The following is a 24,894-nucleotide window of genomic DNA, read 5'->3' on the forward strand; positions in this document are numbered from 1 at the left end:
AACCCTAACGCCATCAATAGCAGAATGGAGAAGTTATGGTATAAGATATACAGTGGAATTTTCTACAGCAGCGAAAGCAAACAAACCAACGCTGTATGCAACCTGGATGGATTGCAGACGTAAATATAGACCCTAAGAAACCAGGCAAAAAAGCATACTGCATGATTCTATTTACATCAAAAGCAAGCAAAACTAATCTGTAGTGTTGGGTTCGCGGTTGCCGTTGGGGACAGAGGCTTTCAGAAAAGTGTTCCTTTTTTTGGACCCCGGCGGCGGCTACACAAGTGTGTTCACTCTGTGGCCACTTGTCACGCTGTAGACTTCTGGTCTGCGCACTTTTCTGTATATCATACTTCAATATGAATATTTAAACGTCTAGACCGCAGGTCTCACCGCAAACCCGACCGCGCCGGTCGGACGTGCGGGGCGGCGGGTGGCCCAGCCCTGTACCTCACTTTGCGGCCTGGGGTCCAAAGCCCAAGGGCTGGGCCGTTCGACGAATCCCACGGGGCCCCGCCCCTCCTGGGTGGAGCGAACAGTCACAGCTTCCCTCCAACCGCAAGGTGCATTGACTTATGAAAAGTTCCACTCTGGTGTTTCCACATTTTGCTTAATTTTCGGACACAAACCTCTGGAATCAGGGGCCCCCCGGACTCCACATACGCCCCAGGAAAGAACCCAGAACCGGAGACGTCCCAGACGGCGCGCCGGGACTTCAAGCGAAAACGAGCCTGGGGGCGGGACTCTTCGATTGCTTCGGCCTAGCGGTCGAGCTGCGCGCGCGCGCCGGCTGCGACTGGTGCTGCCTGGCGACGGGGCGCGGGGCACGCTGGGACATCTCGCTCGCGGGAGGCGGGTGGCGGGCAGTGGCGTGAGGGACCGGGAGGCGGCAGGATGGTGAAACTGACGGCGGAGCTGATTGAGCAGGCGGCGCAGTACACCAACGCCGTGCGGGACCGCGAGCTGGACCTCCGGGGTGAGTCCAGGCGAGCGGGCGGGCAGTGTCCGGGCCGCGGCGCGCGGTCTCGTGTTCCGCGCCCCGTCGCGTGCGCCGGGGCCGGAGCTTGGCCCGCAGGCCTGCAGTCAGGGCCCGAGCGGGACAGCGCGGCGACCTCCCGGCTGATTCTTGGCATTGTTGCCGAACGATCATCCCGTTAGGCTCTTCTGAGTCATGTGTTACCCCCGCTGCTACCCACAGATGTGGCTGATTGACTTCCCGTTTCGCACCCGTGGGCCTCTATAAGGTCTTGCTTGGCGTGTTTCGCAGTCTGTAGTGTTTGAGGGACGGGAATATATCTCAGATTTGTGACGGAGGAAACTTAAGTCCCGTAGCAAAAGCGATTGTTCCTCTCTCCCATCCCATATTTTCTTATTCTTAGCTTAAATTCTCTGATATTTCCTTTTTATGAAAACATTTTAAAGATTGACCTGTTTCACCAAGGCTTGACCCGCAATTGGGCCGTGTGTAAGTGTTTGAGGCTCTTCAACTGTTCAGATCCTTGGTAAGAAATTGGGAGTGCGGCTAGGTAGTTAGCATTTCAGGGGACTGCTTTAGAAAGGATGTGAAGAGCAACTTCTCTGGGGATAAGATTATGGAGTCAAGGCCTTAGATATGTTCCCAGGGGGACCAGCGGTCTGAGAGCGTCATTGCTGCAGGCTGTGCTTTCTGCTTAGATTACTTGCTGACCTTTGGGAAATCCTAGTGCTTTTATTTTGTTGAAAGTAAGTTTCTTAGAGAAAGGTTCGGTTCAAGAGCAACTCACCATTTCCACTCTTGGCACACATTGATCTCTGTCATCTCTCTCTGTCTGAAGTGCATGCAGTGATGAGAATACCTAGTTTGGTGCGGTACTTTGATGTTCGTGCAGCTCTGAATTGTGTTCTTTAACTTTGGCTGGTTCATTTCTTTTAGCTCCTAATACATTAATTATGCCCCAAATAGACAAATCAGTGAGTAGTGTATTTGAATGAATTGTTGACAATGTGACTTACATTTAAAATCATTGACCTTCAGTGCTGAATAGGAGCTGGGGAGGTGAAGTAAGGGGGAACTATGAGGATATCCTGATGAGTTCTGTGGAGTCTGGCCTGTGGAAATGCAAGAGATTGAGGACTGTTGTCCACGATGTCTGAACAAGTTCTGGGCATTGACAATAAGCCAGTCAAACTGCAAATTCCTAGCTCTAAGACCTTAGAACAGTATGAAGCACCTTGTAAGTATTTTTATAAATGTTAGCTACCGATATTATTCTTAGTAATCTCCGTTGTCATCGCCTTTATCCTTGTCATCAGCATCTCCATGTCTACTGCTAGACCAAAAGCTTCATGGCACTGGAGACTTGTGACTCTTGTTTTTCATTTTATCTCTAGTACTTTGCACAGTGTTTTGCATGGTATATAGGTGCTAGGTAAATACTTCCTGAATGAATGAATGAAAGCCTTGAGTCTAATTACTATAAAATACTGCTAATGTTTTAAGGGACCTTTTAATTATATTAATACTTCTTGTATATTTTTTCCCCTCATTTTATAGGTTATAAAATTCCCGTCATTGAAAATCTAGGTGCTACCTTAGACCAGTTCGATGCCATTGACTTTTCTGACAATGAGATCAGGAAACTAGATGGTTTTCCTTTGTTGAGAAGATTGAAAACATTATTAGTGAACAACAACAGAATATGGTGAGTGTCTGCTAGTGGAAAGTACTGTAATTTATTTTTTCTGTAGTAAACGTTGCAGTGTTTCCTGAAGAAGTTGTAGAACGTACTGCCAGTTAAACCTGTGTGTTTCTTAAAATAAACACTGAGTTGCACTTTTCCTGTAAAGATCCAGAGATTGATTTGGCATTGGTCTAGTCTTATTTGCATCTTTCCAGATATCTTATGTATTTATATATCCATGATAAGTTTCTAATACAAATTTAAAACATGTTTTTTATACACATTTTGGCTTCTAAAACAGATGTGTTGTACCTGAGCTGTGAATGCAGAATCACTTATGTTTCTGTGTTATCTGTGTGAAAAAAGTCATGAAGTGAGCTAAGTAGTTTGTTCTACCCATGAGTCTCCCCTTTTCTTAGGTTCCACTGGACAGCCTGGCAGTGGAAAGAGCCCCAGGCAGCATACAGACGGCATGGGTTCTAAAATCATCCCACTTCTGTCACTGACCTGTGGCCTTAGACAAGGCATCCCTCTTGTGCCTTGTTTCTCTTTTGTCAGACAGGGTGTTGGAGGAAGGATCTCCAAAGTTCGTCTAATGTCCTCTGAGCAAATGCATAGATCAAATTGTTAGTTTACTTCATTTTCACTTTTACTAAGAGTCTTTCTATTTTTATTTTAGCCGTATAGGTGAGGGACTTGATCAGGCTCTGCCCTGTCTGACAGAACTCATTCTCACCAACAATAGTCTTGTGGAACTGGTAAGTGGAATCTCAGTATTATTTTTTATGTCGATGTTAAAGTGATAATATTTTGGATAATAGGTTAAATAGTATATTATTAAAATTAGTTTCACCTGTTTTTTTTAATGTGGCTACTAGAAAATTTGAAATTACATATCTGACATGCATTAAATTTTGTTGGGTGGTTCTTTCTGTTCTGGAAATTTTATTGTCTTACTCTTCACACTAGATGATCAATCCACCTGGAACTGGTTTTTATATGAGATAAGGGGCAAGTTTCATTTTCATTATGTGGATATAAATATTTTGAACTGTTTATTTTTATACTTTTTAATTTTTTTAAGGAATTTTATTTTTTAATTGAAGCATATTGATTGTACATATTTGTGGGATACAGAGTTATATCTCAATACATGTATATAGTGCATAATGATCAAATCAAGGTAGTTAGCATATTCATCACAAAACTTTTATCATTTCTTTATGATGAGAATAATTGATTTCCTCTCTTCTAGCCATTTGAGAACATACAATAAATTATCGTTAGTTATAGATGCCTAGCACTACTGTACACCACTAGAACTTATTTTTCCTATCTGGCTGTAATTTTGTGTCCATTAACCAACCCGTCCCAATCCCCACGTCCCCCTGCTCTTCCCAGCGTCTAGCAACTACAGTTCTACTCTCTACTTCTAAAAGTTCAGGTTTTTTTTTTTCCTTTTAGCTCCTACATATGAGTGAGAACATGCAGTATTTATCGTTCTGTGCCTGACTTCACTTAACGTAATGTCTTCCAGGCTAATCCATGTTGCTGCAAATGACAAGACTTTTCTTTTATGTGGCAGAGTAGTAGTCCATATATAGCACATTTTCTTTATCTCTTCATCTGTGGATAGATACCTAGGTTGATTCCATATTCGGGGTATTGTGAATAGTGCTGCAATAAATATGGGGGTGCAGACATCTCTTTACTATGCTAATTTCTTTTGGATAAATATCCACTAGTGGGATTGCTGGAGCATATGGTAGTTCTATTTTTAGGTTTTTGAGGAATTTCCAGACTGTTTTCCAATATGGCTGGCACTAATTTACATTCCCACCAATAGTGTATAAGAGTTCCCTTTTCTCCACATCTGTGCCAGCATTTGTCTTTTAGATAATAGCCATTCTTCTAACTGGGGAAAGATGATGTCTTACTGGTTTTGATTTACATTTCCTTCATGATTAATGATGCTGAGCACTTTTTAATATACCTGTTGGTCATTTGCATGTCTTCTTTTGGAAAATGTCTATTCAGGTGATTTGCCCATTTTTTAATCAGATGGTGATTTGCCCATTTTTTGCTGTTAAGTTTCTTATATATTCTGGATATTAATCCCTTGTTAGATTGAATGGTTTGCGCATATTTTCTCCCATTCTGCTGGTTGCCTCTTTTTGGTCTATATGTCTAATTTTTAACAAAATCTAAATACTATAAATTGTTGCGTAACCTAAATTTTTCACTTAAACACTGGCTGTTTAAATTCATATTGTATAACTTGATTTTGTGTTGTTATGACCTTACCTCCCTTCCCAATTTCTCTGATTGTTTAGAATGAACTATATGTTTCTTTCCTCATGGACAGGGTCCATAGCATTCTTCAGATTCTCAGAGGGGTGCTTGACTCCAAAAGTAAGAAAGCCCTGATCTGAGGATATTTCCTTTCTAAAATGTATGAAGTGTTCAACCTTAAATGCATGTTCATAGAAATGTGTCCCACAATAGGTGCTGTTAGAGAAATTATAGTTGTGTTTAAAGTTCTTTTCAAAGATGAAGACTTGCTCATCAATTATTGAAAGAGGTGTGTTAAAATTTCACATTATGTCAGTGGAGTTGACTGTGTCTCTGGAGTTCTGTTGATTTTAGTTTCATATATTTTGAGGTTATCTTATATGATATATACAAATTTTAAATTGTAATCTCTTCCTGGTGAACTGAACCTTTTCATTATGTTGTGCCCCTCCATCTCTGTTACTGCTCTTTTACCTTGAGGTCTGTTTTATTTGATGTAATATACCCAAACAAGCTTTCTTTTGGTTTGTGTGATAAATCTTTTTCCATCCAAAATTTATTTTCAGCTTTTCTGTATGTTATATTTTAGATTTGTCTCTTAAAAACAACACATGATTAGAATTTTTTCAATCCAGTCAGAAGTCTGTGTTTTAAATGAATTGTTTATATTTAGTCTATTTACATTTCATGTAAGTACTGGTATATTCTGGTTTGTCCTCTCTCTTTTTTGGGGTTTCTATTTGTCCCATGCATTCTGCATTTCTTTTTTTCTCCTTTACTGTGTGCATGCTCGCTCTCATCAATCTTTTTCCTTCTGATGTTTAGAAATTATTTACTCTATTTCTATTAGTTAGCATCCTAGGAATTAAGAGATACATCTTTATCAAAGTTTACCTTCCTAAACAATATAGTACAATGACCTTAAACATTTTAGCACTCCCCTAATTTATGTATTCTGTTTTTTTGGTTTTTTTTTTAACCCATCTATATACATCATTAGGTTTTATACTGTGTGCGTGTAACAAAAAGTTAACCACTGTTCTTTTTTGGGTTGTCTTTAGCGATGGTGTGTCGGAATCAAGCTCTAGAGCTCCCTCTGGTGACGTTTGTAAAGTATTTACAGATGGCAGCTTGCTTTCTGAGAACTGGCTCTCTCTTCCCCTCCCCTGCTTTTATCTGTACTTTTTTTCTTTATAGTCCTTTTGCCCCTGTCTGCTCAATTTAGATCTGTTCCTAGCAGTTTCTCCTCAATGTAAGGCTTTGTCCTGGAAGAGACACAGTTTCTGATTAGTAGTAAGAGTGGGGGCCCAAATTGCTCCTGCCCCTTCAGACCTTAGCCCAGACTCATTGTACTCAGTATTGGAATGTGCAGATGCTTTGCCTGCTGTTCTCAAACTGAGCACCTGTCCGTCGTCTTGGAGTTCTCCAGTTTGTCACATGCCTCCTTGCCTTCCCCCTCTGCTGCTTCCTGCACAAATGCTGTCACCATGCAAGTCTTATAGCTCTCAAAATTGTTTGTCTCTACTTGTTTCTACTTTAGGGTTCTTAAGGAATATCTTGTCACCTAGTTTGGTTGTAGCTGTTAATCATAGGTATTTGGTTTTGCTGTTCTTATTGCACTGTGTTTTATGGGATAATGTGGGAAGATTAAAAAACTACCCTGACTTCTACCCATAATTTAATTTCTTCTTTTTTAAAAAATAAAAATAAACTGTACTGCTCCTTGTCCTTGAAAAATTATTGGAAGAGATTTGTGGGGGGCCTGCAGTAAAGGTGACTTGCCTCAAAGACAATAGGGCTTTGTTGTTCCCAGGTACTTGAAGGTACTAGCATGGAAAAACAGCTTACATGAAGATCCTGACTTGAGGTTTTTCTGTGTGAATAGCTTGCTCCAGAGTCACATCAAGTTTGTCATTGTTTTCTTTTCTAAATCATTGCTCAGTAGCCATTTTGAGATGGCTGTAGGAAATCAATTTTTTTTTGCCTCTTATGCTTTTGAGACAGTAGGTTTTAATGCTAAAATTTTAAGTTTAAGAAGCTCGAATGTATTTACCAGTTTATTCAGTAGAAATTATGTGAGCATTTGTGATATGCTAACACTGGGCTAGGTCCTAGAGCAGTAAAAAATAAGTAAAAGAGAATGTGGATACTTGCTCCAAAGGCAAAATATCAAAATAGCATGTGTTATGAGCATTCTTATCTGTGGCTGTTATTTTGCAGGGTGATCTGGACCCTTTGGCATCTCTCAAATCACTGACTTATCTAAGGTATGGCAATTATTTGTTGTGGTGACAAAAACTAATGAAGTCTTTTAAAATAACTTTTTGTTGTTGTTGTTGTTGACCAGTAAGGGGATCGCAACCCTTGGCTTGGTGTCGTTCACACCACGCTCAACCAGTGAGTGCACCGGCCATCCCTATATAGGATCCGAACCCGCGGCCTCGGCGCTAACAGCACCGCACTCACCCAAGTGAGCCATGGAGCCGGCCCTAAAGTGACATTTTTAAAGCTGCTTAGCTCACTTGGGAGAGCATGGTGCAAATAACACCAAGGTCAAGGGGTTTGGATCCCCATACTGTCCAGCTGATGAAAAAAAAATTATCATCCTTGAACTTAAAGCAATTAGTTGGTGAAAAAGTACTTTTTAAAATAAGTATTGAAGATGTTTCCTCAATATTACTTAAATTGTTATCACACTGAAATGTGAAGAGTAGTGAACTTGCCCTTGATTTATAGATTCATTAGATTATTCAAATGGACCTCCTGAATGCTGTACTATAAACAAGATTGGCATTGTGTTGTTCCTTTTCTTGTAGTATTCTAAGAAATCCTGTAACAAATAAGAAGCATTACAGACTGTATGTGATTTATAAAGTTCCACAAGTCAGAGTACTGGATTTCCAGAAAGTGAAACTAAAAGTAAGTATTATTCTTTGGTTGCGAGTCATTATAGAGTTGTGTGTTTTTCTTTATACTTTTAAATTGATTTTTTCAATTGCCTAATTGAGTAATTTTACCATTAGTTTGTAATAAAAATGTGGGAAAGAAAATGTCAGATTTTTATTCTCGTAGCAGAGCTTATGGTGGGACTTTGATTTAAAGCTCTTTTATGTAATGTCAGCTATTTCAAAGTTGGGAAAATGTGAGAACCACACACTCTAATGGGAGAGTGAATATTAATAAGGGATTGTCTGCTTGGATACATTCCCAAAGGGGATCTTAATATAATCCATTTTTGAGCAGCTCTGATTGTTGGAATGGTTTTTTCCCTTTATTAGGAGGTTTTGTTTTTGTTTTTGTTTTAACTTTCTCAGTTCCTTGGGAGCCCCTTTTTGAAACTGGGAGAGGGAACTTTCTTCAGGGAGCTTCACCAGAGAAAGCAAGATCATTGTGTCTCCTTTTAATTTGAAATTGGCTTTTTGGTATTTTTACCAGCTCAGAGTATTTCAGGAGAGTTCTCTTCCATGTTTTCTGAGGAATGCATCTAAATGCATGTGGTATTCCTATTTCCATTAACTCTGTGTGTGGTGTCGCTGTAGGAGCGTCAGGAAGCAGAGAAAATGTTCAAGGGCAAACGGGGTGCACAGCTTGCAAAGGATATTGCCAGGAGAAGCAAAACGTAAGATACGATATCCAATTTAACTCTACTTCACCTTCAGAAACACTATCTATCTGGCAGTTTGCCTCCTAAAAATCAAACAAAAAACTGTGACTAATATGTTACCAAATTTGAATGCTGATAATCTCTGACTATCAGTGGTCCATACATCACATGAAATTTCAGAGCAAATATTTCAGTATTCTGTCTTAATGTGATATTATATACATCCTGTTTTCTCTATAGGAAGATGAACTGGGTGATGTTTCTGAAGGAGAGAGTTCTTGTATCAGTTTGTTAACAAAGATAAGATACTACACTGGTTGAATTACTTTCAAATCTTTTGAAAGTAAAAGAGAAGCAACTTCTTTCGGTCTGGATTTAACAATTATGTTCTTCCCCGCTCCCTAGTTTTAATCCAGGTGCTGGTTTGCCAACTGACAAAAAGAAAGGTGGGCCATCTCCAGGAGATGTGGAAGCAATCAAGGTAATAATGTGCTAGGATTCTTGGGCTGGAGAGAGCTGAGATGGATATAGGACACAAAATTGTGTAGTAAACCGAGTTCTGGATATTGTGGATTCCGTTTTCCTACAGTTGTTAGAATCCAGCTATATTTCTGTTTAAGGAAAAATTAAAGTTATTATTTGACCAGGTTTTGATTTGATTTAATTACATAAGTCAGTCAAAGTGGAGGCAGCACTTCTTTCTCATTTTCCAGGATGTGTTCATGACTTTGAATAGTCAGTCACCTTGGTATGTTGTCTCAGTGTTTGCCTTAATTTTTACTGTCAAAGATTTTCTGTCTGACAAATCCTGTTGTATGATGGTGGGAAGTCCTAATTTTATAATATTGCCTCCTAACTTATCCAGTAACATAATTACAAATAGGTCCTTCACTTAGCTAAAATTTTAAGATATATGCAATGATTATTTGCTCTCTTTTTTAAGAGAGCCTGCAACTCTTCATCAATTTTGGAAATTTACGATTTGGTTTCTAGGTTGGTTTCAGTATGCCAATAAAATTCTTCCTGCAACACAACTATTTAATGTTCCAGCTCGAAAAGCTGCTGTGAATCTCCGTAGGTGTTTTCTTGGTGATTGATACTTAGTTGAAATTAATTGTCCATTTCCATTGTCCTCTGTCTTCCAGAATGCTATAGCAAATGCGTCAACTTTGGCTGAAGTGGAGAGGCTCAAGGGGTTGCTGCAGTCTGGTCAGATACCTGGCAGAGAACGCAGATCAGGTCAGAAAATGGTGTTCTGAAAAAAAAAGAAAGAAAGAAAGAAAATGGTGTTCTGTCTTTGTGTGTCCAAGTTAATGATACACTTAAAGTGATTACAAAACAGTTTAGATGCTATAATCCAAAAATGCCAGAATTGTGCCTCTTCAGTATTAAATCTAATGTTCAGAGAACCCCTTTTAATGCTCTTTGAAGATAAAGTATTTGATAAGGAAAAGTTAAGTCATTGGGACTGGAGGTTTTTTACATAAAAGATGAAGCAAACATTATTTCCTAGTCATGGAGTGAACTGAACTCTAGAGGTAACTTTCATCCATATGTATATAACAGCTTAGTAGTTAGGATCACAGGCTCTAGAGCCAAACAGCCTGAGGCCCAAATCTTATCCTTATCTGCTCTGTCCTTGGGCAAGTTTCTTCAAGTCTGTTTTCTCATCTTTAAATTTGAGATGATAATGGTACCATCCTCAAAAGGTCTTTGGGAGGACTCAGATGTTGCACTTAGTACAGGGTCTGACATTATCAAATTTTTGATAAGTGACCATTCTAATATTTGAATGACTAGTTTGTGTCAGACAGCATGTTGGGCACTGGGGATATTAAGTAAAAAATACTCAAATAAATGCATATTACGAGTTTTGATGTGAATGTAACAGGGAACTTCAGACTGCTAGCTCAGGGAAAGTTTCCTGGAAAAGTAATGTTTGAGCTGAGAGCTAAAAATGAGTGAGACTGTATTTAAGACTAATGATTCTCACTGTGTGGTCTTTGTGCCCCTGGAGGGTCTGTAAGGTCAAGTCTTTTTCTGTAATAACGCCAAGGTGTTAGGTGCTTTGTTCATTGTATTAACATTTGCACTGATAGGGCAAGTGTAATAGTAGATTAAACTGCTGGTACCTCAGCAAGAGTGAAGGCAGTGGCCCAAATGATACAGTTGTTATATTCTTCCCTGCTATGTACTCCTAGTAAAATATATACCAGTTTGACTTAAGAATTTCGGGTGAAGCAATGAAAGTTATTTCATTAAATGTCACCCCTTGAGTACATATCTTTTTGATCTTCTGGGTATAACAGGACGAGAGTACGCATGAAACACTTTGAGTTGGCTGGCTCTTTCCATGCACTGGTGGGGTTGTTTGAGTTGAACAGGTATCTTCTCAAATATGAATGAAGTGAGCCTGTCACTTCAAGGAAAACAACTGATAGTATTTATTGCCAGTGGTAAATTCAAGATTTCAAGGAAAAATTAAAATTTGGAAAATTTGTATCCATCACCATAACCTTTACAGATTCCTAGTATTTAAAAGACTTTTCTGGGGAAGTCAGTGGTGATATTAATGAATGTGACTTTTTTTGATGACTGGCTAGTACAGAGATCCAAACCCTTAAGTCTTAGTGTTATCTATACTGTGCTCTAATCAACTGAGCTAACTGGCTAGCCCAAATGTGACTTTTTTGATACTATGTAACGAAATGGCTGAACATTTGGAAGATCTGCAAAACTCAGTGAACCACTGTTTCCTGAATGATATTACTAAATCATGCATGGGTAAAAAATCCATTCAAAATACAAGATAGACCAAGGGATTTTCAAGAGTATGAAAAGTTTATTGATAAAGTTTATTGATAACCTTTAAGAAACTTCTGCTCATCAGGTTTCATCATAGCATCTAATAAGAATATACACAATTACCTGCAAAGACTATTAAAATATTTCTCCTTTTTTAAGAACTATACGTCTTCAGACTCTTCAGTCAAAACAACTTATTGCAACAGATGGAATGCTGAAGCCAGGACAAGAGGCCAGCTGAGTCTTAAGTCAGATGTTTGTTTTGGATTATACTGTTATTTTTATAAAAATACAAACATTAACGTGTTATGGACTTATTGTTTTAATGGATTACTGTTTTTAGGGCTGGCTGGTTAGCTCAGTTGGTTAGAGTGTGGTGCTAATGAATTACTGTTTTTAAAAATTCTCAGTTTTAATTTCTAACATAGTATCAGTAAATGTAATCTACATAAACAAAAGCTTTTTAGGTCCTTACACTAAAAAGTTTGAGAACTACTGAACTAGACAAAGGCAGAGAGGCATTCTAGGCAAGGGAACTGTATGGGCAAGAAACCTGCAGTGAAAAGGCACACTTGAACTGAGGGCAGCCAGTGTGAAAGAAGCTCAAGGCACAGGGTGAATGTGGCCAGATGAGACCACAGAGAGTAAGCCCATGCAGGGCATGTGGGCTGTGTGATGAATTAGGTCTTTTGTCCTGAGAACTTAGAAGTTAAAGGCTTTCAAGGCTCGGGGGTGAAAGAGGTTGGGAGGGAGCAATATCAAAACTGTTTATTGTAACTATAGTATGACAATTACTGAATGAATTTGCTTCTCCCAGAATGTTTTATTTGGGCCATAGGGTCTCTTTGGGTTTTAAATGTAATCTGAAAGCATGTTGGGGAGAGAAAGATAGTATATTGTTCATGGTACTCCATTTGCTAGATCTCAGTGGGCCCAGGCTTCTGAGTAGCACTTCCTTGTGGCATTCTTTCTTGGTAGTTTTGTGCCTAGAAATCTGATGTTTGGATCTGACTGTAGAAACCATAGACTTAAACATGAGTAATTTCCCCCAAACAATTGACAGGGTTAACAGGATACATTGACCAAGATACCTGCCATAAATAATTAAACAAATGTTATACTTTTGGTTGTTGCCATATTTCCCAAATTTAGAGACAATAAAGTCACTGAATATTCCCAGTATGTGGCAAGTAGTAGGTGGTGCCCTCATGTTTTTTTGAATGCCTCCAGCTTCTTTGGCCATGTTAGTGGCAAGAACAAAACATGAGTATAAACTTTTTACCTACACAAAAAATGAATTATCATCTACCATGAGAGGCAACACTTTTGACTTTCCTAAAAAACCTTTGTGAAATTGGTTATCCTTTCTAATAACTGCCAAAGACAGACTGTCCCTGGAATATAAACTCCTCAGGGGCAGGGGCTGCTTTTGGTCTTTTTGTACCTAGTCCATTGCCTAGCACACAGTAGCCATAGAATGTACACTCACATACTAAGCAAACAGATTCGCTCAAATTGATATGACTTCTGGTTTTATGGTTTTCTTCAGGGCCCACCGATGATGGTGAAGAAGAGATGGAAGAAGATACAGTCACAAATGGGTCCTGAGTGGTGTGGTGGATGTTTAATAATAGGTCGTCTTGGGACAAGTCTTACTTTTTGAACGTGGAATGTTAGCCTTGTTTGTGTCAGCAAAATGGAATCTATCAGCATTGTCAATGCTGAAACTGCTGCTGATAATTTTGTAATATAAATTTTGAAATCTAAATGTCAATTTTCTAAGAAATTGTAAAAATAAAGGCCACTCACTGTGCTGCCAAGTTGTGTATCATTGTGGCGCATTTGTAGTGAGGTATAAGGACATATTTAAGTTAATGTAGGAGGTCGGCATTTCCGGGCTAGTCTAGCAAAGCCACAAGAAGTGAATGCTGGAGACTTCCTAAAGTATACTCAAAATTGACACACTGTTGTTTCTGCCCACTTACCATTAACCAAAGCAAGCCACCTGGCCAAGTACAAAGTCAAAGGATGGGGAAATATTCTCTTCCCACCTTAAGGCAATAAGTAAGGATACAGCTCTGAAGAGTGACGAATTGGGGCCAATTATTTAGTCTACCATGGTCAGTGACAGGTGGGAGTTCTGGTTATTGTCCACCTTTGTCCTATTTTTGAAAATAACGCCTGAGCAGTTATAAGGAGCAAAGTGTTTGCTGAAATAACTTAATGGTTCTAGACAAGCTAGGTGAGGTGATACACCTGATTAAAGGGACAAAGGTAACACATAAGCCTGCCTAGGAAGAATGAGTAACTTCTACCAATGGGACCATAAGAACAACATGCTAGGAACGGAAATGAAAGCCCATCGTCCATGCAAATAATTCAAATAATTCAAAATCTATTAGATTTTAGTTGAATATATTATTCATCATTATACTATAGTTCATAATAGTATACAAAGGTACTTTGTATGTGTTTAAATGTGCATTATTTTCACGAGTTGGTGCTGGTTTCCATTGTATATGGCCAAGTTGTGTGAAAAGAATTATTCCCTTTTTTTCAATGATAGAAAGTAAATGTTACTATTTAGTACATTTTGATGCTTACAGATATTAGAGGGCAGGGTGGATAAACAAGGCAAATAAAGCAAACTTTTTTACCCCCATTTAATCAGAGAAAGCATTTTGGCATTTTTATGATGTACAGGTTGACTTAATACATCGACATGGGTTGAAATCCAGCAACAGCAAATGTATGCAACTTAAGATCTTCCTCCATAGCTATTCTAAGTATCTTAATTCCTGAGCTACACTGTGAGCTCTGAAATGGTGTTCACTGCAACTTCCTTGAAGCTTTCATGTCTTAAGTCTGACACCTCTTGTTAAGGCAAGGAACTGTCTGTTAAAAGCTGTCTTCTTAGCTAACCCAGGCCACCAATCCTAACCATTAAATTATATAAAAATAAAACTGTATTCCTAAGGATTGATTGAAACTCTTGTGCTGTTATCCCTTTTCAGAGCATAAGCTTCCTGAGAGAAAAGAGAGGCCCTAACCATTTGCTTCCATTAACAATGACCTGACCCCAGAACAATTTACATAATGTTCTTTGCAGCATAACAAAAAGTCAGGCAACCCTGCTCATCCTGACTAGTATATCAATATTTACGTACAAGCTATATGTAAAGCTGATCCTGACCCAAGTATTGCAATCGTAATCCCAAGATCAGTTTTAGCACATTGAGTTCCTGCAAGATGTCAGAGCAAGTGAGAAACCTAAAGCAAAGAGTGATGATTCATCTTTTACAAGTGAGGAAAACATCAAGGAGGAAGTAAAACTCATCAATGAGCTATCTTTACAGCCTTAATTGACAACATGCAGAGTCCTCAATTTACTGATTTGAGGAGTCCTTTTTCAAAGTGGCTGTCAAGGTGAAGAGTTTTCAGGCTTTTCTTTGCGGCCTATGAACTCCAGTCCTTGAGGGGCAATATCCTCTGTTATTGCTTTCTGAATAAGGAACCATTGGGAGTGCTTGACTAGGTCAGTTTATGTCCCCCTTGAATTTCTCAGCAAATGAGCGATGGAAGCACTGGTCATATTGGTCCTTCATGTCAGTTTATGCTTTCTTCACGCTGTTCCTAGTGATAGCATCACGGCACTCTGGTGTCACCACTATTATATTTCACTTTTGTTATATTCCTAATTTTCAGCCCTTCTTTTGGGACACAGGTAGGTACGTGCACTTAAAATGCTTATCCAAGAAAACCTCGAGGTCAAATGTCAAATAGAGTGGTTATGGTTATCACAGAAGTGGTGACATCTGTAAACCCTGAAACAGCCAATCCTTCAAGATGGATTCTGATGTGGCAAACTGGGTGTAAATTCACACAGGAGCCAAGTAGCCATTTGCTAACTAGAAGTTACACATGTATCGTTTGGGAATTCCACAAGCTACCTGTCCTTGTTTAGTTTATTCCATTTGGAACCTGCTGCCATTTGAATTTAAGACTAACCTGTCAAGTGTTAACTGGCCAGAACACAGCAAGCCAGAATCCCTCTTTTGCATGACAGGCCAAACCATTCAGGACTGAACAAGCTTGAATCCCTCATTTGCATAGAGGACTTGAGTGGGAACTTGGGCGGGAATTTTTACTGTATAAGACAGTCTTTCTCCTTGCTCTGGTGGGGCGCACTTTCCTTTTGTACCGAAGGGTGTGTCTCCCTGGTTTGCAAACTGTTCACCAAATAAATCTCCCTTATCTCCAACTTCTTTTAAAATTTAACACATTCGAGTATTGTAAGGGGATGGAGAAAGACATTGCAGGTAGGGGAAACAGCCAGGGCATTATTATAAATAACCCTGTGATAATGTCCTGTGACACATAGTAGGATTCAACACATGTTGGAACCATTACTATAATTCTAGCCCAAGAGGTTTGATTTTGGAGAAAGAAGCTTGAGGATCGGTGGCAACCTTCTTGGCCTGAAAGGTAGCAGGGGGAGGAGGCTGGCCTTTGTTGGGAAGGGCCTTGGCTGCACCCAGCAATGGCTGAGAGTCGCCAACCAGCTGAGTCCTGTTGCCCTCTAGCCGGGGCAAAGATGTGGGAGCAAATCCTTTCTCCCAGCTGCCCCTAACTTCCTTGGCCTCAGTGCCCAACCAGTAAAAGAGTAAAAAGTCCATGAGAAATCAGAGAAAGAGGTCAGTCAGCCCACACAGGACAGCAGTGGGCGTGAACCGGCGCTCCCGCCCCGGCCCCAGCCAATGCAGGGCGGATTTCCGCCCGTTGTTCTCGCCCCGCCCCCGGCCCCACCCCCTCTGCGATGGATCGAGCCGCGATTGGCTGGACTCCGACCGCGTCCGGGCGCGCCACGTGTACGTAGCTGCCAACCGGAAGGGCCCGGCGGCTGCGACGGTGGCGGCCATGGAGCGGGACGGGGAGCATCTGTTCACGCGGCCAGCTCTGGAGACCGAGGGGCTGCGCTTTCTGCACGTCACGGGTGAGTCGCCGTGGCGCAGCGGGGCGCGCGCCGCCATGTCCGGTGGGTCTTCCGCTGCGCGCCGGGCCGGGGCCGGGGAGGCCTGGCTGGCCGCCGGGCGTTAGCCCTGCCCGCAGGCTGGGCGGCGGGCCCGGACCTCGCGCGGAGGCCCCCGCATCCCCCGGAGCCGCGCTTCCCTGGGCGGCGCCGGCGGGTCCTGTGCTTTGTGCGCAGCAATCCCTTCTGGTTGCAGTTACTGGGGTCGCTCGCCTCTGGCGTTTGCCTCTAGGCCCCTCCCTCACACACACTCCTCACACCCCGCTCTGTCACCCCTGTGTATGTGGCTCCTTAGGGTGAAAGGCCTTTGCCTTCGTGAATCGGTTAAGCTCCTCTTCGTCTTTCAAAAACCCAGCTGTCGTGCCTTCCATCTCCCACCCCGGCTACTCCCCAGACGGTTGAGAAGTGTCACTTCCCTGTGATCCATGAACTGTTGCACTTCTCGCTCGTATTTTAACTGTTTACTTAGGGGGCCACTTCCTCAGTAGATCGTGAAGGTTTTGAGGGCAGGAGCTACGCTTATTTTTTGGTTTTTTTGAATTTTATGGAAAAGTCAACTAGTAATGTCATTTAGTTTCTTGAATACCGTTTTCTTCCTTTCAGTGGGCTCCTTGTTGGCCACCTATGGCTGGTACATCGTCTTCAGCTGCATCCTTCTCTACGTGCTCTTTCAGAAGCTTTCCACCCGGCTGAGGGCCTTGAGGCAGAGGCAGCTGGACCGAGCTGGGGCTGCTGTGGGTTAGTGCCTGATAACATAAATGACCTGCACCTTGTTTTAATATTGAAAAGTTAGTCTGCTATTAAGAGTAAGAAGTACCTGATTCTCATTTGTTGGGGGTGTATTAGTTCGTTTCTGTTGCTTATAACAAAATACTCAGAATTGGGTGATTTATAAGAGAACAAATTTATTGCTTACAGTTTTCAGAGGCTAGGAAGTTCAAGGTCCAGGGAACAAACACATCGTGAAGGCTTTCTTTGGTGATGACTTCTGTGATGGCAGGGTATCACATTGGGAAATGGCAGAACAGATAGAGACTTGCCTCTTCATTCACTCTTCTTTTAAAGCCCTCCAAATCAAGCCCCTGACTACCATTACTAATCCATTCACTAGGGCATGGTCTTACAATCTAATCACCTCTTCAAGGCCCCACTTTTCAATTACCATAATAGGATTTTCCACCCTCAACAGATGTGGTGGGGATTAAGCTTTTAGTATATGGACTTTGTGGGACACAATTCAATAAACCCACAGCAGGGGGGAAAAACCATTTTATGCTTCTGAGGTTGATTTTGGTGCATGTGTAATATTTTTTATTTCAGAAATTTGAATGAGATGGAAAATCTGCTTTATGGTGTGTAGAGTACTCAATGCCTATCTTGGTCTTTTTTTTTTTTCCCAATTGCATATCTTGTTGAACGGTTTTTCAATTATAGGGTCGATTAAAATGAAAATTTTACAGTTTCTCTGTACTTGTGTGTCTGCCTGCTAGCTCTGAGTTATCTCTAGAACCATTGTGAGTGACAAGAAACTTAGCCTTAGTGCTTCATGTCTACCTCTTTGATTTACTCATCAGACCTGATTTTCAATTACATTTGGCTGTTTCAAAAACTCATTCCGAGAGGGTAGCCTTTCTTTTCACTAGTTAGAAGCTACAGTTCCCGTGGATATGTTCAAAAGAAATATTAAACTTTTTGAGAGTAGCAGCATACTTAAATATAAATCGTCATTCATCACTGTGGTACTGAGGTTGGGATGGAAAGCTTTGTTTTACAAACCAGGTAAAAACAGGTTAAGCTGGGGTGTTTGTTCCTGTTCTTAATGCTAATTAGAAGGATTTTTCTTTCTTTTCTGTAGAAACAAAGATAAAATGCCTGAGAATCTGTACCTCTTTCTGATAAAAGTCTGGGCTAATTAAATGATGGGTAATGGTTCAGAAAACTTTATCTTCCCTTGATTGTCCTTTGGAATTCCGGTTTACCTAGAGACTGTGGGTGTTAGTGAGGTATGCAAGTTGTGTAATGGAATCTCAGAATGGCCATCAGACCACTTTTATTTCAGTTGTGGGGCCACTCTTCCAGACTTTCTGAGTTGGAATTGCTGGGGGGAGTCCAGAAATCTGCATTTGTAACAGGTCTCTGGTGATGTGGATATTTAGGGCTAAGTATATGACTAAGGGACAGTCCCTTATCCCCTTTAGCAGTAAAATATATGCAGAGGTAAGATTATTCATGTTAAAACGTGTTTTTTAATTGTTTGACATCTGTACTTCTTTATACTTCTAATAATGTGGACACTCAAGAGTTTCTATTTTATGTTATACAATATGCTTTATCTCAGTTTTTTTTCTGGCATTTTAGAACCTGATGTTGTTGTTAAACGACAAGAGGCTTTAGCAGCTGCTCGCTTGAAAATGCAAGAAGAACTAAATGCACAAGTTGAAAAGCATAAGGAAAAACTAAGACAAGTATGAACTGGTTTCAGTTTGAATATGTAGTCTTAAGAAATTGAGGTTTACTGGGTAACTGTGCGTGCATGTGTGTGTGTGAGAGAGAGAGAGAGAGAGAGAGAGAGAGAGTGAGTGAGTGAGTGAGTGAGTGTAGTGGTTGTTTATAAGCTTCTAGGACAGGGTCCTACCCCATTAGATTCAACAAGTATTTCAATGCCTACTATGTAAATAGTGTTACTAAGAACAGTGTCATTAGAAAAGGATAGGTGTGTGAATATAATATTACAGTTAAAGGTACAGAGCACAGAGGGAGGGCCAGACTGGGAGCAGTGTAAGTGCTGTAAGTGTGTGTAAGTATGTGTGCATGTGCCTGTTAGGGTGGTTATTGGGAACAACTAATTGTAGCAGAATCATTTCCACTTAGCTTAGTGTTGGTCAGCATGCTTTCTTTGTGTAATTTCTTACTGTTCAGGGCGGAAGTACTTTTAAAGAAAGGTGCCTTTTGTTTCTTTTTTTGCTTTTTAGTGATTTCATTATAGCAGTATCACCCAACGGAATTGTATGTCCAGGTCTCATGCCACCAGACACACAGAATACACATTCAGCTTCTTGCTCCATTGCTGTCTTAAGCTGTGTGTTTCACACTGCCTGGCTTGGTGGGGCCACTCTTCAGTGGATTGAAGGAGAGGGGAAGGTAGTAGTGGGCTCAGCTGAGAGATGGAGAGCAGGAGATGGAGTTTTGAAAAGTTTTCTTTTTTAAGGCACAGGTTTGGTTGCAGGGAGGTAGGAGGTGAGGGGGAAGGAAAAGCCAAGGAATTCTGTGAGCGGTCATGTGTATTGTGCTACTTTTCACAGGAGTAAGATCATTCACTAGCTTTGACCTGATCTGTGTCACTGAAATGACCATATGTAGACTCTGCTTTTTAGTTTCAGTCCAGATGTTATGGGCTCCTCTTCATCCCTTCGCAAGGAAGCCTCTGCCAGCTCTAAAGCAGCAGATAATTTGGTCAAACTGTTGGTCTTGCCTGTGTCTCTCTGGTGTTTCCAGGGTCATGTAGCTAGCAGCTCCTATTGTTTCTTTCTGGTCATCAGTACTGGAGCTGGTTTCCCTAGCTTGGCTGAAACCCAAAAGAAAAAGACAACAGGACCACACCCATGTACTCCTTGATCACCCTGTCCCTACAGCCTTCTGTGCAGTGTTCATGTCAGTTGGTTGTCCATCTTCCACTTAAGTAGTCACTAACCTAAAGTATACTATTACTTATTTTAACTTTTAAAATCACATGAGGTTTAAAAAAAAAATATGTAAAAATCTATACCACGGGAATGAAATCTCTACTTACTTTGCTCCCCCACCCTCCACTGCCCAATCATCCCGTATTAAGTTTTTAAAATATTTTTCCAGAAATATTTTATTCACATACACACGTATGGGTTCCTTTTTATAGAAATGGAAGCATAGTATACATATATGCCATTTTAAGCAGTTCTATTTTAGTCTTTTTCTTTCCTGATCTCCAATAATTTGAATTCCTTCTATGTGAATTCGATGACTTCAGGATTTGAGGTTTTTTTGGTATTAATAACATAGTTTGACCATTCAGTTTGCTGATGTAGCTGAAAAAAATCTTAAAAGATCACTTTTTAAAATTGTAGTGTGAGCCTCCTGAAATTGGAAGACAGACAAAAAGCCTATGTTCAGTTTTTAAATTATATAGCATATGTAGTTCTGATTGAGTCTGTCTGGCTCACAGATCTCTTGTTCATGGAGTCAGTTTGTCAACTGGGGACTCATTCTGATGTTCCTGATTGCTAGTTGTAGTTCCTTTTTGACCTCCTATCCTTGCAAACAGTGGAAGCATGAGGTGACAGGTATTTGAGTTTAGCAGCAGTGGATCCTGAATTCCATGGAGAAATTTCCTGGATATGTACTTTTTAAGGCATCTTTTCACATGTCCCGGTTTAATTGGAACCAGAACGAAATGCAGTTTGAGTCTGGATTCCATTGGAAATGAGAGATTGAAATGAACTCAGCATACTTGTAAGTTGCAGTACTTGGTTGCTGGCAGGAACGCTGCTCTTCAAGGAGAAGGAGCAGAGGCAGAGGTCAGTGTGCTGTTTCCTTCCTGCATTGGGAGCCCGCCCACTGTATGACTACAAGCTCTCTCTGTTTCTCATGGTTGGGCATAATTTTCTGCTGAGATTAGTTTTTCCCTTATTTTTCCATAGTACTTGACTTTCCAAAGCACTTTCAAATTTGTTCTCCTCTGATCCCCACAGTCTGAAGCAGAGGAATTAAGTGACTTTACCCAGTTGTCACCACTAGCCCCACCCACCTGTTCAGGTTTTTATTCTATACTTTTTGCTTTCTTTAATATAGTGTACAAAAATAAAAGTTCCTGCTTATGAGTTAAACTCACACCACCAGATCACAACAGTTTTGCTGACCAAAGAAAATGAGGGTAAAGGTTTGTTTTGAAGGACATATAAATGAAGAATTGTCAACATTAATTACCATTTTATTTGAAAAAAGTGGCAGCATACGAACTTCTCTGTACAATGTGTGATTCGTTCCCAGCTTGAAGAAGAAAAAAGAAGACAGAAGATTGAAATGTGGGACAGCATGCAAGAAGGTAGAAGTTACAGAGGAAGTACGAGAAAGCCTCAGGTGACCGTAGACTTTGGCTCAGTTGATGTTTTTTCTAGTAGAGGAAGGAAGATTTGTCGAGTAGAATGTTTTAATGATTCCTAAGCCTGTATATGTTCAAACAGGAAGAAGACAGTCCTGGACCTTCTACTTCATCTGTCATCCCGAAACGGAAATCTGACAGAAGGGCTTTGCGGGGAGGTGGTAAGCACCAAATGATGTCAAATGTTGAATGATGTCAAATGTTAAACACTTGTAGGATACACTTACCATTTAAAAACAAGATTCTGTTTCTTTGTTGTTTTTTTAAATTTTTGGCAGCTGCTGGCATGGGGTATGTCTTTGTTTTATTATCCATAAATTGAGACATTCCTAAGCTTAGGCTTGTGAAGATTAAATAAAGGAAACAGATGGAAAGCGCCTCCTGGGCCCTCAGTAAGTAATTGGAATGAGTATCCTTGTATTGCAGCATTCCCACTTGATCCCACAGCAGCCCTGTAAGAGAGAGGTGAGTGGACCAGGGAATAGTCCACCCATCTTGCAGATGAGTTTCAAGGGGCTAGAATACAGAGGTTTTGCTCTTTCTAGCCAGGGCCTTGTTGTTCCTTGAAATTAACTTTCTCAAGGGGATGTTAACAAATGTTTGTTCAGAGCTTTTCTGAGTGCAGCACTGCCCTGGGCACTCTAGGTGATACCATAGCAGTCTGTCTTTAGCCTATCCTTGAAGATTTTCAGATCTATTTGGGAAAATGGCACTCACACAAAAATCAATAATCCTTTGTGTTTCTGGCTAGGAATTCCAAATTAATGCTGAGGAAGGAGGGAGCAAAGATACCAGAACACTGTAGAAACCAATTCTAGGCTGAAGACTATTCTCCACGGGAGGAGAGGGGCGTGGCAGAGACCTGGATGGCGTCTTTGAGGATCGCGGAGAGGAGAGACTGGGATGTGTGCTCTAAGGCAGCATGGCTGTGAACTTGGCTGACTTTGAAGGCTGAGCTCTATTCCCCTTGTCAGGAACCCAAACCTGGCTTGCTGTAGGGGAGAGATGCATTGGAAATAAAATACTATTTTAAAACTTCCTCTTTCTGGATGCCTGTTTTCAGAGCACATAGTGGTGATATTTAGGAGAGGAGTGGAAATTGTAGAAAAGGTAAAGCATAACATGCTTATGTATGTGGCCTCTTTCAGTGTTCTCAGCAGTCCTGAACTAGGGGCTCTAACAAGCCTGGTTTTACAGATAGGGAACCTGAGGCATAGGGATTTATTGCTCAAAGATTCCACAGCAGTTAAGGAGTAAAACCAATTCATTTAAGGTCTGGCTGGCTCTAGAGCCTGAGCAATCAACAATGTCACCACTTGTCCGTTGACTTGGGGAGCTACTAGTGGGGGGGAAGGATGCAGATGACCCAGTTGTGACTGGTAGAAGTGGTAAGTTCCATTCTGTTTTGTTTTTTAAAAATCTGTTTTCTGTAACTTGAATAGCCCTTACTTGAATGTATACATTTTATTAAGCACTGTGATAGGAACCTTCATATATTAATTTTTTTGGCATCTTCCCAATACGGATATCCAAACCCTTGACTTTGGTGTTACAAGGCCATGCACTATCCAACTGAGTTCTTCGTATACTTAGGTCATCTTGAGAGTCGTTTTGGCAAATTATTTGCCAAAATACTGTTATTATTGTTTTGGGGAATTAGGACCAAGAAGCTGAATGGCTTCTTTTTTTACCCAACAGAACATCAAATCAAACTGTAATCACCATATAAAGAGTTTTTTTTCATATAGTAGTAAGAGTTTTTTAAAAATGTTTATGAGAATATAATCTGTATTTTTGCAATGCTTTTCATGTCAGGCTCATAATTCTTGATACAAAATGTTCCCAAATTTTCAGCCCTCAATACTGTCTGCTTCCTTTCTCTCATCCCAGGTTATAACCCTTTGTCTGGTGAAGGAGGAGGAGCCTGTTCCTGGAGACCTGGACGCAGAGGCCCGTCATCTGGCGGATGAGGCTAAGAATCTTGCTAGTGTCACTTTTGACATTAGTAAGATGAGTCATTAACCCTCGATTCAGTTGCCTTACGCATGCTTTTCACAGTGACTAGCCAAAGGCAGGTGGGGTTTATTTCTGATACCTGAGTGTTTAAGGGCTTCAGTCAGCATAGGGTATAGACATTACCACTAGGCATTAGGTCAGTGGTCACACTCCACTTAAAGATAGGTGATTGATTTCATGATTAATTGCTAGTTGATAGGTAAAGGCCTCCAGATGATTAACAGTCTTGATAAAAGAGGCCTAGCAGTGATCATTTAAGTTATAAGTCCTTGCTGATAGGACAGTCTCTGTGACAGGTTGCGTTGAATGATGTCTTCCTTATAAATGGTGAGCCCACCAGTGAGGATTACTGAAGCAGACAGTTGATGGGGTTTATTTCTGTATATTTATTTTTGTGTACAAAACTTTGTAGAAAAGAAACTTGTAAATATTAAAAAAGAAATTGCAAATAATATTTTTAGCATATTTATTAAACTCAAGGAAATTTCTTTATGAATTTGAATTTGTCTATCAGACATTAAAAAGCTTTTTATCACTCACAACCTCCAACTATCATTACAATTCTCTACTAATTTCTCACCAGAAGTGAGCAGGGCAAGTGGCAGACTCCTTGGGGTTTTTTCACAAAATTAGGTGCTTGGAGTTTAGTTGTTGAATTAATAGGATAAAGAAACCTCTTGCCTGGTGATGACTCATGGGCCACCCAGGTTTCTGAGAGCTACAGTGGTCATTCCTTCTAGGCTCTGACTCATTTGTATTCTTGTCTAGAGGCTCTATCCGGGGTTTTCTAATCGTAATTATTCTTTCTGCCCCTTGTCTAATCTCTCCCCATCCCCCATTCCCTCCCCCCTTGCCCCTCTAATTACCCAAGATTTCCTCTCTTTCTGAAAGAATAATGGTTACTCTGTTAATTTGTTGCCTAAATGATCTGTCCAATGCTGAGAGGTGTGATCAGGTCCCCCAATATTATCATAGAGCCAATGCTTCTGTGACTCTGAAATGGGCTTTGTGGAGAGAGACATCCTCTTCTTTTCTTTATCTCTGCTGGTAACTCCTTGTGTCAGTACACTCCAGTGGCTGGTGGACCATCTGCATGGTGGTTGTGGTGTCTAGCCACTTTCATGGCAGGCATCGTTATTGTGGCTGTGGTGGGCCACCTACGTGGAGGTGATGGTTTTGACATGCTCCTTGGTGCTGGTGATGTGCTTGTTTGTGGGGTGTGTCTGGTCCCCTTCTCCATGCCTCTGGTCCCTGGGTGGGCCCCAAGGTGCTGGCGTGGTATGCCTGGTTGTGGGAGGGCGGTCCGATCCCCTTCTCCATGCCTCAGGTCCCTGGGCAGGCCCCGAGCTGC

At 40.8% G+C, this 24,894-nt stretch overlaps 2 protein-coding genes across 4 annotated transcripts; both read left to right on the forward strand.

The window, feature by feature from the left end:
* The first annotated feature begins 821 nt into the window (after window positions 1-821).
* On the forward strand, window positions 822-13,181 carry SNRPA1 (small nuclear ribonucleoprotein polypeptide A'). 2 transcript variants are annotated; one of them, XM_063091118.1, is made up of 10 exons: window positions 822-976; window positions 2,534-2,681; window positions 3,340-3,418; window positions 7,173-7,219; window positions 7,769-7,871; window positions 8,492-8,571; window positions 8,962-9,037; window positions 9,702-9,795; window positions 11,521-11,609; window positions 12,911-13,181. In XM_063091118.1, the coding sequence occupies exons 1-9, from the start codon at window positions 895-897 to the stop codon at window positions 11,577-11,579; spliced, it is 768 nt and encodes a 255-aa protein (XP_062947188.1). In that variant the 5' UTR covers window positions 822-894; the 3' UTR covers window positions 11,580-11,609; window positions 12,911-13,181. The 2 variants fall into 2 exon arrangements, with proteins under 2 accessions (XP_062947188.1, XP_062947187.1); XM_063091117.1 differs by lacking the exon at window positions 11,521-11,609.
* A 3,076-nt stretch (window positions 13,182-16,257) lies between these two features.
* Window positions 16,258-23,995, forward strand: SELENOS (selenoprotein S). Of its 2 annotated transcripts, none has more exons than XM_063090884.1 (6): window positions 16,258-16,354; window positions 16,994-17,128; window positions 18,749-18,855; window positions 21,416-21,505; window positions 21,610-21,688; window positions 23,418-23,995. In XM_063090884.1, exons 1-6 carry the CDS (start codon window positions 16,279-16,281, stop codon window positions 23,495-23,497), a joined length of 567 nt encoding a protein of 188 aa, XP_062946954.1. In that variant the 5' UTR covers window positions 16,258-16,278; the 3' UTR covers window positions 23,498-23,995. The 2 variants fall into 2 exon arrangements, with proteins under 2 accessions (XP_062946954.1, XP_062946955.1); XM_063090885.1 differs by lacking the exon at window positions 23,418-23,995 and adding an exon at window positions 22,279-22,572.
* Window positions 23,996-24,894: the final 899 nt, after the last annotated feature.

The sequence above is a fragment of the Cynocephalus volans genome, chromosome 3 (genome assembly GCF_027409185.1).
Source record: "Cynocephalus volans isolate mCynVol1 chromosome 3, mCynVol1.pri, whole genome shotgun sequence".
Taxonomy (NCBI): Eukaryota; Metazoa; Chordata; class Mammalia; order Dermoptera; family Cynocephalidae; genus Cynocephalus; species Cynocephalus volans.